The sequence below is a fragment of the Trachymyrmex cornetzi genome, unplaced genomic scaffold, assembly GCF_001594075.2.
Source record: "Trachymyrmex cornetzi isolate Tcor2-1 unplaced genomic scaffold, Tcor1.1 scaffold73, whole genome shotgun sequence".
Classification (NCBI taxonomy): Eukaryota; Metazoa; Arthropoda; class Insecta; order Hymenoptera; family Formicidae; genus Trachymyrmex; species Trachymyrmex cornetzi.
In genome coordinates, this window is record NW_017300059.1 from 1,225,342 (window position 1) to 1,246,695 (window position 21,354).

Here is a 21,354-nt window from a genome sequence, read left to right on the forward strand (position 1 = left end):
AGACTCCGCTTTGGACGAAGGCTCCATTTTGGACGAATGCTCCACTTTGGATGAAGGCTCCACTTTGGACGAAGGCTCCATTTTGGACGAAGGCTCCACTTTGGACGAAGGCTCCACTTTGGACGAAAGCTTCAGTTTGGACGAAGGCTCGTCCGTTCAACCTATCTCTAAACTAACTGGAGCGACTGACTCTTCCAAACGATCATGCTCGTACTCCTGATCTGATCGCCCTTTGACAAGCCTACCGTTTCCAAACACATACAATTATCAATTCGCTCCTGTCACTATATTTATCGAACCTGCACAAATAATCATCATTACATAATTATACTTCAATACATGTGAGGTTCATGACAACGAACGAGATAATCATGCTTTTTATACATGATATTAATGATTTTATCGCGGAATGTATTAACATTTTTAACGGAATTGATTAAAATACTTCAAGCTATAGATTAAAAATATATAGTGTTTCATAATGTTTATAAACTGCGAATGTACCAATATACAAATCGCTATATTGAATTATTATCAAAATTCAGCCGAGAATATTGAAAGTGACAGAAATTTCCAAATTTAAATTTAATGTGTCAAATTAATTCTTTCTTGATAGTTGACGACTGAATTTTGAACGTGCAGTTTGACGTGTGCGTAAAATGTATTAAAACAATATTTTGATGTAAATGCAACGCGATGGCGATTGCTTTTCCGGAACGCGTTCCTTGAATGAAACCTCTGGATTACGTCGATATCAGTCAATTAATACACTTGAGAAAAGAGTTGCTTGGATAATGTTGTTGCAACGCCGATTAGAATTACGAATCATCCATGATAACACACGTGAAATATAATTGTTCAGAAGTGGAACTTGAGAGAGTTAATTGAAATACAAGTGAAATAATGATTTTATTTGAAATATCTCCAATAAAAAATACACAATATACACATATAATCTAAAATATTAATATTAACGTTTGTATAAAATAATACGTATTTTTAATTTATATTACACTTTTTTTATATATAATATTAACGTATTATATAAATTTAATAGAACATATAAATTTATTTATTATTATTTCTGCAAAAGACACTTTAATTAATTCTTTTGTATCTGTTTTTTGTACTATTTATACTCCTATTACTTTATATAGCAATTACATGAAAGTTTCATCCGCAGCATTTTACCTCGTTGAATTAACCATCATCGGCAAGATGGCATCAATTAAAAATTGACACGGTCTCAATCAAAATTAAACTTTAATATCGCGATAATCAAATTACCTTCCCGTGTCTACTTGCCGAATCGTAGGGAATTCTCTTAGAACATAGATGTAAGACGGATTAACGCTTCCTTGAACCGATCGATATCGAAAGTAGGCGGCATCGTCTTGTGAACACACGGTCCGTAACTACGTTTCGTACATTCAAAAAGGGGACTAAACATGATAACATTCGGCCCAAACAATATGGATGCTTTTCAATTAGTGACACAAGCATCATTTTTCACATCTACGAGCAGGGGTGGGCAAAATACTCAAACAATTGCATTTAAATACAAAATACAAAATACTCTAAAAAAAATATTCAAATTTGAAATACAAAATACTCTTAATAAAATAAAAATGTATTTAAAATACATATTGTATCTAAATACATATTGCATTTCAAATACGCCCACTTCTGGCAGAGATACGACGCTAGAAATCGTTTACCAAATGTAAACAAGGATAAATGATGCATTATGCACATTATGCGTGAAATAGAACTTTAGATTGAGTCAACAATGGCGATTTTAACTTTCATAAAAAAAATTTTTTTGAAAAATATGAAACTCGAATTTAAACTTTGATTTTATTCGTTATTTTTAAATCTAACAGTGCTTAAATTATGCCAATTGAAGCGCATCCGCACTTCGAGGAAAATCGAGTTTTTCAGGGTGATTACCTTTGGATTCATTGCGGCACATATGGCAAATCGTGGTTGTTCAAAACTCATACGGGTTCCATCAGTACGTGTCGGAAATAATGCAACCAAAGTTAAAAACGTGATTATTCGAATGTGACAGATAGAAAATTGAGCTTGAAGGTTCAACTGCTTACTCGTGTCGGCCCTGCACATGGTATCGTCGCATTACTCTCGTTTAAGGTCGTTATCACGTATGGGAACATGCGGGAACGCATTATTGATGCAATTTAACTTGAAGATTCTTAGAATCGGGGAGATGGGAATGTAACGCAGTTGTTGGGGCGTGATCAAATTATAATGTTAATCAGTGCGGATCTTGATAGCGTCTATTTCCATAAAGACGTCTTAACATTATTATTCGATTTCTTAGGATTTTTTATGATTTGGAGAGTCATAGGGAAATTATAAGATTTCCGTTATTTTTTTTTAACTTGAAGAGTATACATATATTTGAAGAATAAGTAGAACAACAAATGTTAATAGTAATTGTTTGAGTTATATTGTATATATAATTTCAGATTTGGTCATTTGTAGATTATTTATATAACATCAAAAAGTACATGTGTTAGAAAAACACAAAATTATTATTTTCATTTGGATTTGTATATGTGATATTCGAGATATGAATGTATGTGCATGTTATATATATATAAAATGTAGATATATTTTTAAAATTATTCCTTTATATTATTTAAGGAAATGAGAGAGAGTGAAGGGGAGAGGGAAGATAATTTGTTTTGGAAAAAGAAACTCTTTATTTCCAAAAAATGTTTTATTGTTAGATAAAAGTTATTTATTTCCAAAAAAAGATGTCAATAGAGATATACATGATTTTATTCTAAATAAACAGGAGAGTTCTGAAGTTTTAAAAATCACTCTTAGTTTTTAAATAAAATATTCTTGTTTTCATAAATGAATTGTTCTTGTATTATTCCGCATATAAAAGTAGGATAAAGAAATTTTAAAAATCAATAGTTTGCGAGATATTTCTTATTTTATTCGGACATATACACTGGTTCACATAAAATCTTTACGATCACACGTCACATATTGCAAAAAGCCGGTATTATATTGGCTTTCTTAAAAATTAACTTTGCTGGAACTACTTTTGCGTTATAAAATAAACAAAAATATATTTCGTGGTTTATTTAAAATTTATATAAAATGTATATACAATTGCCATGTATGTAAAGAAATACTTGGGGAGGGGGAGAGTTGGCAGTAAAGAATTATAATTACTGAAAGGCTAGCAAAGTCGTATGCATACTTACACCATAGACGTTATGTGTCATACGAATATCTATATAATTCACTAAGCGAGTACTTTCTGGATTGTTTCTTGGCATTATACATCAGAAATCATTTAAATATAATGAGTCATTTCCAGATATTTATGTGTGGATGAATTTTCATTGTACCAGGTTTTGTCCCAACTGACAATTAAAATAACTTTTACATTGAAGGGAGTCTTTGAAATTATGCCTTATAAAACGATTCTATTATATATCGATCTACATCTATAGGTTATAATAAAAAACATATAAAAGACGGATGTCAATAATTATATTCTTATTATATCTGATATTTTTATTGCTTTAATACAAACTATCATGATATACAGAAGCGTCACATGTTTTTCCAATAATTCTTCAAGCTAATTCAAGGAAATTGTTGAGATATCAAAAATATTAAATATCTAATAATATGTAGTATCTAATAATATATATCAAATATTGTCGATTATCTCTTTCAATTTTTAATCGTATATATTTGTATACGATTAAATAAAAAAAAAATATCGATTAAGATAAAACACATTAAAACAACTAAAATATTATGACTTTATCATCTATTTTCTCTCGAATGTGAAGTTTATTTTGCTATAAATCTTTTATCTTTAGTCATTAATTATTCAAAAATTGTACGTGTTTTGAAGTTGAAAAGATAAAGTAACAGCAAATTAATCATAAAATCTGTAATAAAAATGATATGGTTCTCTGTATATCATAATAGTGAAGATGAATTGCGTTCGCGAAGACGTCCGAAATTTAATTAACGTCAATCAGAACACTTATGACATTTAATGTACATTATATACGTGATACGTTGTCGGCGATGGAAATGTAAAACAACGAATTCTCACATGTGAGTTTAATTATCGATCAACAACCGACCAATTAGCTGCCTTATACGATATTAGATATGTAAGTTTGCGGCACAGCGTGCCTTTCACGCTGATAAATTGGCCCTGCAGCAGTTATATTGTTTGCAAAGTTGTGGGTGCCGTGAGTTGTGTACTGTTTTACAGTAGGCGTCAATATACTCAGTACGTGCCTCGTATAAAATTTGGCACATTCGAAACGTATTTAGGGCACAAGCGAGATAACGTCGCTATAATAATGCCTCCGCCTTGACAACATACAGTGCAATCTGTAGAACATGTCGCAGTCGATCTGCTAATCGGTGGTAACACCACTCGCTACTAGCTTTGCTAAAGTTAAGACAACAATTAAATAAATATCGCGTTCGTTTACACATCGAATTTTTACATTATCGAGACTGTCGCGACTAATCGTTAATTCGGCACTTCGGAAATGCTTATCTTAAAAAAAAAATGCGTGCATCCTCGCGCTTACATATGAGATAGATCGCGCTATCTCTGTCAAATCTTATATTATGCTACAACGTGGCCAAGATTGGCAGGTTATATACTTACAATTACGTATACATATACCACATAATAATATTAACTATGGCAGTCTGTCGAATACGCGTATTTATATATAGCTAACAGGCGTCTGAGTTGTAAAGCGTCCAGTAAACTGGGCACTTTAACATACACATCTAATAACGCGAGTGTCGCAATCGTTAGAGAAAGGCGTTTTGTTGTACTGACCGTTGGTACAATCTTGTTGGTTGTTTAATAAAAAGACTAATCGACACCGTTCATGACATCGTTCCTAAGTGGTGTGGTGCGATAAAATACAATAAGTTTCCTTAGACTTTATTTACTCTACTACTTTATAGTATAAATATTATTAGTTTTTGTACAAATTTCGCGGATCTACTTCAGTAACATAATACGATATACGATTGTACGTAATAAGTAGATAGAAAACGAATTTTGCGCTTAATCTTCATCCAGATTGCGGATAAGTGCGGAATGTCATAAGTTTCACAAACTTCATATATTTTTTATATATTTTAAGGTCTTGACAAATGTTAATATTTTTATCTCATAAAAGAAGGAGTCGTCCCTGATGAAAATCAGTTCTAATAAATCGTATAAATTTTTTTCAACATTTTTTATATGAATAATTAGAACACTTTTCAGAAATACTGAGAATCTTAGAATTTTTCATATATGTGAATTTTTGTAATATTCTAAGTTTTATCATTCTATAATTTCTGAAAAACTACCTTAAACTTTTTCAGATTTTATAAAATTTTATTTTAATAGAAATTATAGAATAAGAAATCTTTAAATATAATATTTCAGAATTTACATGTATAAATAATTCTAGAAAAGTGCAGATTTTCTTCTGAAAAGTGTTCCAATTTGGATAACATAATGTGAGAAACTTTCTAAAAAATTATAAAAATATTTAGGAAACTGTAAAATTCTGAAAAATTGTATGGAAAACTCCGAAAAAGGATTGAATTTCACCAAGGATTGAATTTCAGTAAATGCATTATCAAGAAATATGTTTGCTAAGCGACAATAAATAAGTTGTGAGATAATCTTTATTAAGGAAGAAATAGAATCGATGCATCCCCTAATTATAAGTAGAAACAGTTTGTGAAACTTCCCGTAGCATCCTACATGATATTCCTTTTTTAGCAATAAGATGAAATTATGTGTGTTAGATATTAACAGACACAGTGTATACTATTTTCAAAGTACTTTACACGCGTACGCTATGAATCTTACTAGTAGATTTATTCATTTTACGCGTGCACGTCTACGCTATGAATGTTACCGCGATATCCTCGAAATAAAACGGACGATATTTTCCTATGCGCGCGCGATGCAAGCAAAAAGGAAAAATTATATCCTACAGAGCTTGTTTAAGAAATTTTAAGTTTGTTTCTACTGTTCACTGCAAGTAAAAAAATGTACAAAATATTCATCATTGTGTAAAAACCATAAACTCGAGTATATTTTTTTCTTTTTATCTGGAAGCTACAAATATTATTAATTGTACTAGTGCCAAGATGTTAATCAAGTTATTCATCTCAGTTACACTTATACATTCTATATGTATAGATACTTTACTATTAAAGTAAAAATAAAGCATCAATCGTTCTTAACGTCTCTTCTTTTTAAAATCGATGGAGCATTGTAGAAAACGGCAGTGTATCACGATAAGAGCAAACTGTAGGATCATAAGATCATCGAGAGAGCATAATATTAATCACGAGGTGAATTCATATATTAGATGTCATTATCGATTACTTTAAGTTTGTACATAAAATGCATGTAACAATTACTATGATATCGTTACATCTGCTGGAAATTCGATTTGTGGCGAGAAAATATCTCTTATATTAATATTTATTTTAGACTAATAAAAATTGCTTTCTTTTTCTTTTTTTCTAGTTGCAAACTTTCTAGTTTTGCATAGAGACACGTTTTCTACAAACACATAATCGTAACTCGTTATTTTTATCTGTATAATAATCGCACATGTGTGACGGCAGTGATAGATTGTACATCGTGTCATGTGCATTCCGCTATATCGATCGCTGGAGTCCATTAGTTTCGATATCGCTATCTTCAATATATACGTATATTGAAAAAATATATATATACTTCTTTCCGGCAGCTACTAAAAAAACTAATCGAATTTAAAGCAAATCGGTGGTTATGATACCGTGGCTTGTAGTCGCGGGATCATAGGACAGATAGATGAAGTACCAAAAAAAAGTTGATGGCTGTGACTAGGGAGGTAATACGTCCAGCTTTAGGCCCGTCGTCGGCTTGCAGAAGCCGCAATAACCGCCGCATTTACCGACGATTCGTTGATTATTCTAGTTCCAAGTAACATGAAAAATATGTATTAGAACATATTTTCAAAAATTAACATAGAAACAAAAACAAAATCTGTCATCATCTTAAAATTTGTCATTTTCCGATTGTCTAAATTAGTCTAAAAGAAATTTGGAATCGGTCTTCTAAGAAAAAAATTGGTAAATTTCTTGCTGAATAAAAAAATACATCAAAACTAAGTGATTGCGTTGATTAATAATTACTTTTCAGAATTTTATTGATTTCATTTTTGATTTTATATATTATATGTGTGCGTGAGATATAAATATAAAATAATAAATAAAGCAATATAAAACAAACGAAAAATGTGTTAAATTTGCAATATAAGTATGTATATAATTTGCAATCTTGAATAAATCGATAACCACTTTCTCTTTTCAATTAACTGATTCTTACAATTCTACTTACAATTCTATTGATTGCGAGAGAAGAGATCGAGGTTTCCTTAACCCAAGTAATTTCTGGCGATAGTCCCAAAGCAGTTCCTCTCAAATCAATACTGAAACGTCCTTGTGGACATTCGACGAGGCTGTAACAATCACCGGCTTTGCCATACTCCACGCGTTGCATTCCTTTTGTCCACGAAAACGTGTAATCATTCGCTAAACATAAAACATTTCCAGAGTATTAAGTGTACAGAACTGCATGGAATGTATATAAAAATGTATAATTAAAAATTAAATGTATATTTCCTCCACTTCTCCCCTTCCCCGTGAAATACAATCGTCTCTGTAAACGTAACTTCTAAGCTTTAATTAAAAATCAAATTCAAAGTATGTATAAACATTGTGCTCACCTATAATAAAAAGTTTCGCTGGATCTATGCGTACCCGCTTAAACATCGTTCTGCCAGACACCGTTCCCAATTCGGACACGCAGTTGCAACTGTCATTTCTTTGACCATTGAACGGACACGTGTGTGGGTTCCTTAATCTGATATATCAAAATCAAATTATTACAAGATATCACACGAAATTATTAAAAAAAAATAAAATTAAAAAAATAAAAAATTGTTGTAAAACTAATGCTGTAAACATCGAGGGTAAAATGATAGTTGGCCAACCTTTTGTCGTAAATTTCCGCGTAGTTCTCGCTATCGCCAGCTGGCAAAGTCAGATATTCTCGCGGCTCGGCGCTCGACATTCCGTGACAATAAATAGTCATATTTCTACCACCGATTAACAACGGATATTCGCCATCCGTAGTAGCTTTGAGTCGTTTCTGGATTTCGAGACAGGTGACCGGACCGCATTTTCTTTGGTTGCACTTGCGCTTTCGTAATGGTTTGTATTCAGCTGGACAATGGAACCGCGCTACTTTCTTGCCAATAATTGCATCGTGGCAATAAAGCCTGCGGATCTGCCGACCTTTGCGTCCGCAAGGATGACTACACTATAGAAACAGAAAAAAAAATAGATATAAAGAGATTTATAGGAGAAGAAATAGAAAATAAAAGCTAGTTAATGCTACAAATAACAATATTATTTATTAAATTAATATTAATTATTATTAATATTAAAAATTAAAGAATCAGACCGGTATAAAATTTTCAAAAAATTGAAAAAAATGTTTTGCTTTAAAAAATAATTAATCCAACTTTTTAAATTGAACTTTATAATCGATTATAAACCATAATTTTTTCTTAAGATATAATTCTTAAGTTACAAGAAATGTTGCAAGTTTTTTTATTTTCATTTAAAATTAATATATTGCTATAATTGCGGATTAGTGATTAGTATGATATATATTGAATTCAATAATATTTCAAAGAGGCACTCACTTTTCTCCAAGGGCCAGTAGTCCAATAATATTTATCGTTACATTCGCGTAGTTTACAAATCTGCTCGCCGACTGGCCTTTGATCCATCGGACAACCTACCGTTGGAGTTGGATCGATCCATCCGTAGCGGTTTACTCGATGACAAGTGATAGCACGACGTTGTATTCCCTTGCCACAGTCCGGCGTACACTTGTGGAAAAATAAACATCTATAAATCTTGATTATGTCAAAAGAAGTAAAAAAGCTCAAGTACGCAGAAATTATTACAATATTTCTATTGATAATCGTGTCTTGATAAAGTTGATTAGAGTCATAAATGAAAGTCATAATAAATTTCATAATGAAAGAACGTATCGGAGAATCAGTATCGCAAATTATTACAAATAATTATTATAACCGCAGTTGCAAAAATTTCATGTCTCTCGACAATTTAATATTCGTTAAAATTACATTTTTATTCATAGTTAAACATTGCAAAAATAGTCTATTTCATTAAAATAGAATATACAATTTCGTTTAACTCTTCTTCTATTGACATTTGCTTAAAGTTCACTTGATACGATAAGATACATTCTCTCATTAAAATATAAAATTATGCAATCAATTAAAAATAAATATATACATGCTCATGCGTAATCTGAAACAAAACTATAATCTGTGATATATTCCAGGCTATTATCATTTTATTAAGACCATGTGGTTGTACGATATTATCTGTACAGTGCATAACGGTTGTATAATATGTGGCGGTTTAATTTCCCAGGATATTTTATATATATTGATATTAGTGTTATGCATAAATATTACAAATCAATAATATTTCCTAAATCTGCTAGATATAGTGCAAGTTATACACACGTTAGTGATTAAACATCTATAATTATCTAATATCTAAATATATATAATTTTACACTCGTTAAGTGGAAAACACTCTGTGTATATACATATTTCTGAATAAATGTGAGATTAATAACATGCAGAAAAGTCCACTGTTTGAAAAAGAAACATTAAATTGTGCAAACATCTCGCACGGATCTCACAATGATCCTATGAGTTATCAAAGGTATCATGCATTTTCCATAATTCACCATGTATTTATGGAAGCCATTTTTCATATGCGATTAATTAGGATTAGTTATTTGTGCCATCGTTGTCAATAATCGTTATTCCCCTTTGCTGTATAGTGTATATACACCAACATTTGCGTGCGTGTAAAACTCAATTTGACTTTCATGTTTTTTTTTTACTTAAGGTTGTGAAATTTTCGTAAAATTTGGGCCTAGTAGCAACCCAGTCAGAAATGATAATGGAATCGACACCGAATCGATATCGATTCGATGTCGAAAGCTTCGAATCGACGTCGATTATCATTTCTGACTGGGAAGATTGTAGCATTGGCGTAAGGTTTGAGGTATAAAGATACCTCCGACCAGGTGCCTTCTTGCCAGATAAAATCGCAGGCAATGCGTTGGCATAATCTCTGCGATTTTGGTTTGCGTGATTTCGATCTTATGCACTGCTCGTCCTTAACGGGTACTTCCGGCCCATGATTGCCTCTTCTCATCATACATTCCACTCTTCGCGTCTGAATCCCGGTGCCGCATGATTTCGAGCACTGCAAAATATTTCGATTCGGTGCAAACTGGCCACACATCCGTAACGATCAAATTTAGCGTTCAACGTCGCTATTGTCAAAATTGGCCCGTTAAAATATCGATTCCGTTGAATTGTTTTAACTGTTTTATTACGTTTATGATTCACTAAAATAAAATGGGGATTAAGAGAAGTTCCGTTCAAGATATTTCGCTTAATAAAAATAGTTTTCCTAAAACGATGTTTCGTTAATATTTTTAAAATGCCTATATATTTCTTTTTCCATTGATTTTCATATAGAGATAAATTCCGATAAAACTTCAACTTTTATTGTTGCCTTCAATTACTATTCAAAAATTAAAGGATAAAAATACAATCTCGTTAATCAATAAACGTTGCTCCATATATCTTTATATTATAATTTTACTAGATAATATACGGTTTACTTACCGGAGTCCAATTAGACATTTTCCATTTACGAATGATGTTAGACTCCAGACTGTTCTCTCTGCTGTTTTTAGGATTATTTCTGCAAGATTCCATCTGACATCTTCGCACATGTTTTGGTTGTTCTTCGCTACACTCCTTGTGCGGCAAAATTTCACCGTCATGCCTTTGGCAGCGGACTTGACGATGTTGGAATCCGTTATCGCACGTTACGTCACACTAAAATCATTAAAATCATCGAAAGCATATCATTAATCAGAAGAATCACTGCATATTTTCGAAACATATTCTAAAAAAAATATTTAATATAATTTTATATCATAATTAATTCTGTACACAAAAAATAGTGTTCATACAAAACATATTAATTTTGTATAACAAAAAATGTTTCAATACCTCACTCCAGTCGCCCGTATTCCAAGCCGGACATGGGTGATGATTGCACGTCGTTCTGACTATCGGTTGTTGATTAGAATCGCAATAATAGTCGGGTACAACCATCCCGATTTTCGATATACATCTCACTATTCTACTTTTGAATCCGATATTGCACTTTTCCGAGCACTATACATAAATGATAAAATAATATGAATTATTCCGAATTATAAATTGCAAAGAATTTGTGGAAGCTGTAAACTATAATGCAAATAAAGCACATTCTAATAAACAATATTGACTATAGTAAATAAACCTACCTCTTCATAAGGTCCTACGTGCCACTTGTGGTGAAATGTAATACCGTTGTTATCAATTTCGTTTTCTTGTGGAGATGAATCTTCACGTGAAGGATTCGTTGAATACGTGGTCGGCGGTACGCTTACCTAAAAAGAAAGCAAGACTTTCTTTTACAAATGTTGTATTATAGAAAAAAAATAAAGATGGAAATGATTTAAAATAACTAATCTCTTTTTTTATGTAAATGCTGAAGAGAATAAATTCTATTCTATTCTATTCGATCTATATTCGAGTCTTGTAATTTTGTATTATTAGCTTCAAAAATTGTTTTTGTCGATAAATATAATGAAAACTTACTACATTGAGACATGGTTTTAGCGTGCAAATAACCGAAGTTTCTGGTTTCTCAGCAATGGAGCATCCGTCACTTGGAGCACCGTCTGCATTCTTGCAAACGACTTTTCTTCGCGACGTCCCCTCGCCACACGTCACTGAACACTGTACAACAAGAGACTAGATTCAACCTGATAACTCTCTCTCTCTTATTAAACGTGTACAAAAAATTGTCCAATGTACTGTACCGGACTCCAATCGCCAGCATGCCATTGATGACAAGGACCAGCATCGCAGGCCTCCGTTACGACCGGCGTACCGCTGCAGAACGTGCGCGATACCACGCGATTCTCGACCTGGCACCAGGAAGCTCTATGTCGTTTTCCCATGCCACAAGTCACGGAACACTAATATTTCATGACATCCATTAATCCAAATTATTAATGAATATTATCCAATAAAATATTTAAAGCATAACAGCTGATCAATTATATTTCGTTATCAGAAAGTACTGATCTTAAGAGAAAGATATTTAAAGTACAAATATGTTTTGTGTTCTGTATAACATATTAAAATGTTTCTATATAGCTAATTTAATAAAAATTTTTTTTAGATTTTTTATTTTTTTCTAAAAAATTATAAAATTATTAAGAAATTTTGAAAAATTCTGAAATTCATATAAAAATTTTGAAAAATTATAATGACAAATTCTAAGAAAAACTATCAACAAGCTAATCTGATTTTAACATCACGTTTTACGTATCTCTGTATAGCGTATATCTTACCTGACTCCACTCTCCCAAATCCCATTTAGGACAAGCCTCTTGATTGCACGTCCGCTTAAGGTGTTTCTCCTGTCTGGCGCAATTCTCATCTCGTACCTGCCTCTCATTTGGACCAACGCATATCGCGCTTCTCAATTGCACACCGCCGCCGCACGAGACACTGCAGACATTCCATTCGCTGTAACTCCAATGAGCATCGTCGCAAGGACCAACACACGGTTGGTGCTCGCTCGGTTTCTCGATGTGCAAGCATGCGTGCGCCGGTATCGGTCGCGGAGGATGCGATGAGTCTAGCAAGATTTGAACGCATCGCGAGGTGACAGTTCGCACGCCTGGACCACAGTGATTCGAGCATTCAGACATGGAAGTCGTTTGCCATCTGAAAGCGATTTAAATATGTAGATTCAGTAATTAGAGTCATCATGAATGCAGAAATACCATTTAAATTTTGCTACACTATGCGCATAAAATCGTGCATATATCCCATTAAACATAAACTAACATTATATCAATATTTGCTATTCAATATGAATATAATATAACTACATATTGTACATAACAGTTACATTATTGAATAGAAAATTGCAATAGTGATATAATGTTACTATTAGTTTGTGTTCAGCAAAATTCCTTTATGTTCTTATTTCATTAATTTTTAATTTTTCCAAGTGGTACATTACTGATCCTTTCGCACGCGTTTCTCACTTACTGCAGCGTACAATGCGCATTGCACATCTGACTCTCCTCTTGCGGTTTTTCCTCGTTTCTGCAATAAGCATCGGGCACCGCTTCCTTGTGCTCAGTACTTCTACATTCAGCTTTACGATACTTCATACCCTGACACATTCGATTGCAGGTTGACCAATCGCTGAGCAACCATGTGTAGCTATTTAGAATTCTTTTGGGTACAGTGTACTCATACGTAATTTGTGGTGGATAAACGTTTCCTACGGATAATACCTGGAATTCCGTATTCTTAGTTGAGCGGAGTCACATAACCAGAGAAACTACTTTTAGCTAAGTGACGTAATTGTAAAATGTAAACGATGAACCTGCCTCCAAAATTAAATCGATGGCAGTAGGCCGGGAACTGTTCAGTCGTTCCACAACCGATTCCGGTCCGCTGTATTCGATAGTGACGCCCGGATGCACGATCACCTTACGATGCATTACCATAAAGTTCCCGTTTAAAATATATTCTCCGTTTTCTCCAATCCGTAGCGCTATATAACAATATGTTCAAATGGTTTAAAAAATAATAAATTAAAAAAACTTTAATAAAAAAGCTGAGATATAAGCTCACATGTACATATTACATTTGATTCACAATAAATCTTTATGTGTAATTTTCTTTACATTAACATGACAATATTTTTATATAAATATCGAACAGAATAGCTTTATATTATCTTCAATTTACTAATTTTATATGATAATATCCTAATTAATTGTTTAGATATAGTACGTTTCTGATTCATTAATTTAAAAAATCTAAACAAGGCAGGAAAATCTTACCGAGATAATTACTATCGTTGTGAGAGTTCAGCCATCCGTGTTGTTTAATATCAATATAGCTGCTGCCTGCAGGAATTTTAGCTACCCTAGTATAACCGTACACGCTAGTGTTGTAGGCGCCCGCGATTCTCTGGCAAGTGGCGTTGTCACCTCTGCAGACCCCGCAGGTATCAAGATCGGCTGTCGAATTCAAGATGTGATCGCATCCAGCGGGCTTACATTGGCCATTAACGCATGTGTGAAAAGTGTCGGGGCCGCAGGGTGTCCCATCGATTACTTTGTCGCGTAACATGTAATACTGATTGCTTTCCACTTGGCAGTATAGTTTGCAACGATCTTGTGGCAATACTATAAAAAAAAGTTCCAAAAATCATATCTTCCTCACATAAATTCCTCCGGAAATTGGGTCAAATCTATCGCATAGATTAAGAAAAAGATGAATTTAGAAATGATAAAAAAATTAATCATTTTGCTTACTTCTTGTATACTTTGCATGCCACTTAACATCTCTAGCAAGATTCTGAATGTTGAAGTTATTATTATCGAATTTCGAGCACTGCTGTTCTCTGTAAATGAAAGAAAAATATAAATACTAATGCATTGAAATGGGTGAATAATCCACTACTAATTAATATATACTAAAGGAACGATGTTGCTGGACCTAAAAATTTAGATGCAGTTAGCGATATAGATCTGAAAATAATTTTGTTATACCATCAAAACAATTATATAGGACGCTCAAGTATAATAAACACTGTAAAAATTCTAACAACCAACTTGAGCATCCATAATTATTTTGGTAGTTCAACAAAATTATTTTTAGATCTGTATTTAACTAGATTTTCAGATACTTTAACAAAAACGTTCTTTCTTCCGTATACATTTTAACGTCGAAGCAATTATATTAACGCTTTATCAGTCGTCTTGCCATTAGAATGCCAGTTAATGGATAAAACTATGTTCTAGCGGATTATGCAGTACATTTTCTTCATACAAGACACGTACCTAAAATCTGGGCTACCTGATGGGCACTCTCTGGTGCCGCAACTGCGGTATTTTACGCGCTCGCCGATACAGTAATTGCCGCCGTTGTTCGGCGCCGGATTATCGCACTCGCGATACTTCCTCTTGACGCCACCACCGCAGGTCCGCGAACATTCGCCGTATCTTCCCCACTCGCCCCATTGACCGTGCACCGGCTCGAGGTTTCTACGCGAGACGCATTCACCGCGATGACACCATTTATCGACGCCGCAAGGTGTACCATCAGCCCAGGGCATGTGCTGAGTGTGACACTGCTGATGATGATCCCACAGTGGCGCGGTGCACCACAGTCTCCTACACACTGCCTGGCCGGTAACCGACCAAGCCCTCAATTTACTTCAATTCTTAAGCGAATTCCGTCGTAATAACGCTACGGAGTAGACAAGTCAAAAGCAAGCTTGAACGTGTATTCCAATAGATAATATCTCCAGTCATTAATAATATTATATAAAGACACAGGCTAAACATAAAATTAAAATAAGCGAGAGGATAGAATGTATTTTGTCTGATACGAACGCAAATACGTCTCCATCAAACGCGTGAAGAGAACGTTTTCGACTTACCATCACTCACCATATGAGGACAGATTCTGGATCCTTGCCCGAAGACGAGTTCGCACTGTTTGTTCTCCGAATAGTCTTCACCGGGTAACCGACCGTTTTGTCTCTCCATCATTTTACTGGGCTCATCAAGCAAACAGTTAGCATATCCGGCTCTGGAACAAAAAATCATTACGAATTAATAACAATTCTCGATCTCATTAATTAAGAGAAAGTTGTCCATTCACCCGAATAGCTTTGAGGATTATATTTCTCGTGACAATGCGTGAAATATATTACGAGCGTATAACAGTCACTTAGAATCTCGTTAAACCGGATTTCTAAGCGACGGCGATGACTCGTTCCGGCCCCTTCGGTGTCATAGAAAAACTCGCGACATTGCCTTTCTCGATCGAAATGAATTTGTCTGGCCGACATCCGTTCCCTGGAAATCGACGTGTTTGACGCAAACGGTTTATTCTCGGCTTTCCTATTTGTGCTTGAATCGTGATTCAAAACGCAATTTTAGAACGCGTTACACTTAAGCCTACAAATGACAATTAATTAATTGCCTTAACTAATTAAGAGAACACGATGTAATTAAATTATTCTGATAGTAAAAACAGAAATAAACCTAATTAACCTGATTAAACCTATTTAAACGCAATACACGCGCCATTAACTTGAGACATATGAAGTGCCTTTCGCTAAATATAGACACAAGAGACATCAAGAGACATTAAAGAGATATCTTTTAAAGAACACGAGAGAACTTTCAAATTAAATACGATTATTTATTTAGAAAAGTTGTAACATATTTACAGAAAGTTAAATGCCAAAAGAACAGAGAAAGAGTTATTTATTTATTAAAAATCAACTTAATAAATCTCTTATTTTAAAGACGGAACATTGCCAATAACTATTAATGAATTAAAGATCCCACGAATTGTACCGCTATGAACAGAAAGGCAAATCAACGCGGTCAACAGACGAAACCTGACATCGCATTGCGTACTGTCTCAAGTAGAGGTCACGAGTCAATTAGTAACGATCTCTTTCCAGAATGCTCCCCGGCACATCGTTTATAACCGAGTCATTCGCCAATTAATGACTGACTCACTCGAGAAATTCGGTGACATAGTGTCGGGAACACTTGGACCACTCCCAGGGAAAAGTATTATCGTCCAACATGCGGGACATTACGTTGTGCACACCCGAACGATTCCTGAAACCAGCGCACTTGGAGTCGTCGTCGTGCGGCATGTTAAGCCTGTAATGCATTTTGAATATTTTCTCTGAGTGGTATGAATGTTTAAAAAAAATCATAGTCATAATATACGCATAAACAAGAAAAGCGAAACAGGATTGGAAAATTAGAGATTTAAAGATTAATTAAAAATGCTTCAAAAAGAAATAGTATGAAATATAAGCCCAGTAAACACAAAGTAACATATAATCAATGCTATAATTTTATACTCAACAATGTAATTTATAACATATGTTATGTTACATTTATACTGTTGAGTATAAAATTATGACATTGATTATTGTTAGTTGGTGTTTACTGGGAAATGTATAATACAAGATCTGTAAAAAGAACAGAGAAAAGAATAAGATTGGAAAATCAAAGATTTGATTATGAAGACACACATCTCATGGCAAATAGATATATATAGCACAGTAACAATCTCATGAAAAAGATACGGCGTATCTTTCAAGAAAGATTTAAATGATCTTATTACATAAATTATGTAACATAAGTTATAAAGAACGCATTGTATACTTTATGACCGATAAATATACTTACACGTGACCAATCTCGTGTGCGATGGTAAACGCTGCGGCTAATCCATTATCCTGCACGATAGCGCACGAAGATCCAGGCGAGCACATTCTACCCAGCTCGGCCAAGCCCAAAGTATCACAACGTTTTTGGCGTGGATTGTGACACAGATTTTCTCTGAAAATTATTTTCAGATTGTACACATGTCACATATTCTTAAACTTCGAATATTTATTTCTATAAGACCATTGTTTCGATAAATTTGAGTTGAAAAATTTTGGCGGAAAGCCATTATTTGCAATTATTTTATATTCATTATTAAACATATTGTCAACATTCTAATTTTTTCTTGAAATTTTAAATTAATGAGGTAATAACTTTACAAATATATTTTAAATAAAGTTTTGTTATTTAATTACATTCTAAAAATTAAATTTAAATGCTTTAGACTTTAGACAAGAAAAATTTTAGTTTCAATCGTCTACTAAACTAACTAAAAACTATTGATGCTTTATAAAAAACAGTAACTTTTACGAAAAATTTCATATTATAGAAAAATGTATATTTTTACAATATAGATTCTTCTAATACAAACCTGGTTAATAGAAGCGCAGCATCGTGGTGTTCCGGTGAGGGTTCGTCGGGATTGTTACGTTTCTGCCATTGGCAGAATCGCTTCAACATTTCAGCCGCCGCGATTCCATCACTTCCGCTATGTTTGACACCGAATATTTCTTCAGTCTTGACGATCTTCATCACTGCAATGCTTACTGGATTGCCGATAGACTGGTCCTTGTAGATCCGTGAAACCTATCCTTCCAAGGGGGCAAATAGAAACATATCCGGTAATTCAGTTGTAATAAATTAAGATACCTGAACCGAATAAGGCACTAAATAAGGACCACTTTTAAATTTATTATTTAAAAAATGCACTTCACGCCAGTAAAGTAAATCCTACAGAATTTTATTTAAAATTAATTTAGAAAAACAATGTTTATTGTTAGTTTCTTTATTATTTTTAATTTATTTTTATTTGAACCTTATTCGATCATGTAAGACTCAAAGTCAGAGTTTATAAAAAAATTATATTTTTTCATTTATTTTCACAAATATTCTATATAGAAAATATATTTTACTTTTGTGAGTGAGTGAAATAAAAGTTTTATTCTCACTTCGTTTATTTCATCATTAAACAGAATTAAAAAATAAATAAATAAATTAGGTGGACCTTATTCGATTCAAGTACCTTAATTACTTTTTAGCTCATTAATTACTTTTTAGCTTTATTTGATACATCCCTATATTTGATTAAAGACTCTATACGTGTATGTGTTAAAAGAGACATCCGATCTATTCTGGGACACTATGCACACAAAGAGTCTATTTTGATCTTTTGTCTGCACTCTTTCGTTCATAAAAAATTCATGAATCTTAAAGTCGATCGATTATTGTTGAGAAACGCGATTGAATCACCGAACGGATGACAAGCGTAGGTTCGTGAAAGCGAACTCCTCGCAGGATGTTGCCCTCCTCGTAAGGTGTGGCCTTCGCGTGGGATACATAACTGGCGTAGCGTACTCGGTAATGACCGCCGTGACGAAGCTAATTGTCGAATTACATTGAATCGACATCTCTCATCCCCTTCCTCTTTTTCTTTATTGGCTCTGTTTTTTTGCTAAGACTTACTTCGAAAGAAACATGCTGGTGGAGCGAGTTTCGTTTTCAAGATGAATAACATCTTACTACGTCCTTGATCTTTATCAATGGATAAACATTGCCATGTTCATGTTGTGACAATGTGAATTATTCTTTTAAGATCTTTTGTAATTTTTTGATTAAACAGACGACTTATTTATTTCATTTTTTTAATTTTTAGTATTATACTTCCATTATAAGAAAGAAACTCTCAACTAAAAGCATATTAAAATCTGTTCAAAATTAAAGCAAGAATATTCTTTCATCATACATTTTTTTCTCATAAAGTTTAGCTCATTGGCAACTTACTATCTTAATTAATTACTCATCAAAGATCATCATTAAAATTAAGCAACAATCCCGCATTGCAGGATATTCGATATATACGTGGATTACTCAGAAAGTAACGTTCCACATTTTTTCTCAATCATTAATATAGAAAAGTGAAATTTTTTTTAAAGTTAAAAAATATGAGGTATTATTTTGTGACCTCATACAAATAAACTCATTAAATGTAGCCACAAATTTTTATGAAAAAAAAAAAAAAATTTTTAAAGGTATCGTGGTACAACATTAACGCAGAAACTTAATTGAAAAGCGGAATTGAATATTTTCAAATTACGTCCAAAGAGTATGTATACCCACCGTGCTCATCAAGACAAGAATGTAGCTGACCAAGCCAGTGCCATGATACTCCACCATTTTCGCATCGGCTACCACCATGATCTCGATGAAATATTCACGCGGTAAGGCACGTCGCGGTCTCCATGTCACGAAGGGATCCGAGTCCATCTCCGAGTCCTGTGCATCTTCGTTCTGATAGCCACGTTCACGTTCACGGTCCATATTATAATACCTGGAATTCATAGAACATGCTCTACAGATTCGTTGACAGAGCGTCCCAGAATATATGCAGAAAGCGTATCGTTGTTCCTCGTGAAGATTAGAGTAAACTCTTCCGCGAAAATATTGCGAGACAAGGCGACAGTTCACAATTTTCAAATTTCAACAATTAAACTTCCTCAAATTCCGTTAAAATTAAAACCCGCTTTAAATTAAACAACAAATAATATGCTGTTTACATACATTACGTTTAAAACTTTCTGAAGATTAAAATTCGAAATAGGTACAAGAAATAACACTGTTTTCAATTTGCGCACAGAAAAATACAGAAGTACGCAAGTAATAATTACTTGTTTCAAGTAGTTCAAAAGTTCATATATCCACAAATTTATCATAAGTTTATCATAAAATTTATTCGAAATATATATTCGAAATCTTAGTAAGTTTAATACTTCAATCAGGATTATTTAATTAAGTTAAATTTAATTTGCTTATTATATAAAATCGCTTCTTCAATCAATTTTATAATATTCTTTAAAAAAATAATTTCTTGTTTTGAATACATAATAATGAGTTTCTAAAATTTATAACAAGTATATCTTTAAGACTATCAAGAAAATAATTTTTGTTAAAGATAACCGATATATAAAGAAAGGAAATAAATCGAGTAATTATTTTTCTCAGCAACAGAATAATATTTTTCCGTGTGTGGAACATTCTTGCGAAGTACTAACACAATATTTAATTCAAAATTTACTCGTTAATTAAGTTTAAGAATAAATTAAGAACAACAGTTGGAAATATCTCGATAATAGATAAATGTATTCTTTTTCAAGACCTTCAAGAATGTACAAAATTTGTGTATTTGTATGTGCCTATACCTGTCGTCATAATCCAATCTCTGAAAAAAATCCCGATGCTCGCTCAGCTCTGTGAATTGTTCGTACCTCTCTTCCTCCTCTCTAGGAAACCGCTCCAACGATGCGGTTTTCCGCGTCAATGATCTACGCTCCCGCGAACGCTCCCCAACGTAAATTCTACGAGCGGAACTATCGTCGGTTAACGGAGAGGGGACGTCGTCTGAGTCATAATCTGTGGGCATCGACAATGCCAATTATAATCAAGTCAATTAATTCGACGTCCAATAGAAGAATTCGCAAGAATATCGCTCGACGGAGTCAACAATTGACACCGTACCATCGCAAACGTAGATCCGAGGTCGGCGTTATTTAAAACGAGAGACCGCAGTTTCGCAATAAATGTGACAAGAGAAGATGAGAAAAATTTCGACGGTGTTAGTA

At 33.3% G+C, this 21,354-nt stretch overlaps 1 protein-coding gene across 2 annotated transcripts in view; it reads right to left on the reverse strand.

Annotated features, from left to right (window-relative positions):
- Positions 1–5,683: 5,683 nt before the first annotated feature.
- Positions 5,684–21,354, reverse strand: part of LOC108767888 (A disintegrin and metalloproteinase with thrombospondin motifs 9) — a 44,726-nt gene continuing 29,055 nt past the window's right edge. Inside the window, exons 6-28 of one of the 2 annotated variants that reach the window (XM_018518020.1) lie at positions 20,935–21,145; positions 19,856–20,066; positions 18,111–18,325; positions 17,540–17,692; positions 16,853–17,002; positions 15,757–15,908; positions 15,155–15,494; positions 14,627–14,715; positions 14,150–14,497; positions 13,691–13,857; positions 13,344–13,594; positions 12,635–13,013; positions 12,098–12,256; positions 11,874–12,014; positions 11,537–11,662; positions 11,238–11,405; positions 10,845–11,060; positions 10,225–10,416; positions 8,802–8,990; positions 8,085–8,413; positions 7,818–7,954; positions 7,430–7,623; positions 5,684–7,002 (exon numbers count right to left, since the gene is read on the reverse strand). In XM_018518020.1, coding sequence (XP_018373522.1) covers positions 6,913–7,002; positions 7,430–7,623; positions 7,818–7,954; positions 8,085–8,413; positions 8,802–8,990; positions 10,225–10,416; positions 10,845–11,060; positions 11,238–11,405; positions 11,537–11,662; positions 11,874–12,014; positions 12,098–12,256; positions 12,635–13,013; positions 13,344–13,594; positions 13,691–13,857; positions 14,150–14,497; positions 14,627–14,715; positions 15,155–15,494; positions 15,757–15,908; positions 16,853–17,002; positions 17,540–17,692; positions 18,111–18,325; positions 19,856–20,066; positions 20,935–21,145 — 4,607 coding nt within the window. In that variant the 3' untranslated portion in view covers positions 5,684–6,912. The remainder of the gene's footprint in view (positions 7,003–7,429; positions 7,624–7,817; positions 7,955–8,084; positions 8,414–8,801; positions 8,991–10,224; positions 10,417–10,844; positions 11,061–11,237; positions 11,406–11,536; positions 11,663–11,873; positions 12,015–12,097; positions 12,257–12,634; positions 13,014–13,343; positions 13,595–13,690; positions 13,858–14,149; positions 14,498–14,626; positions 14,716–15,154; positions 15,495–15,756; positions 15,909–16,852; positions 17,003–17,539; positions 17,693–18,110; positions 18,326–19,855; positions 20,067–20,934; positions 21,146–21,354) is intronic. The other variant, XM_018518021.1, reaches the window with a different exon arrangement.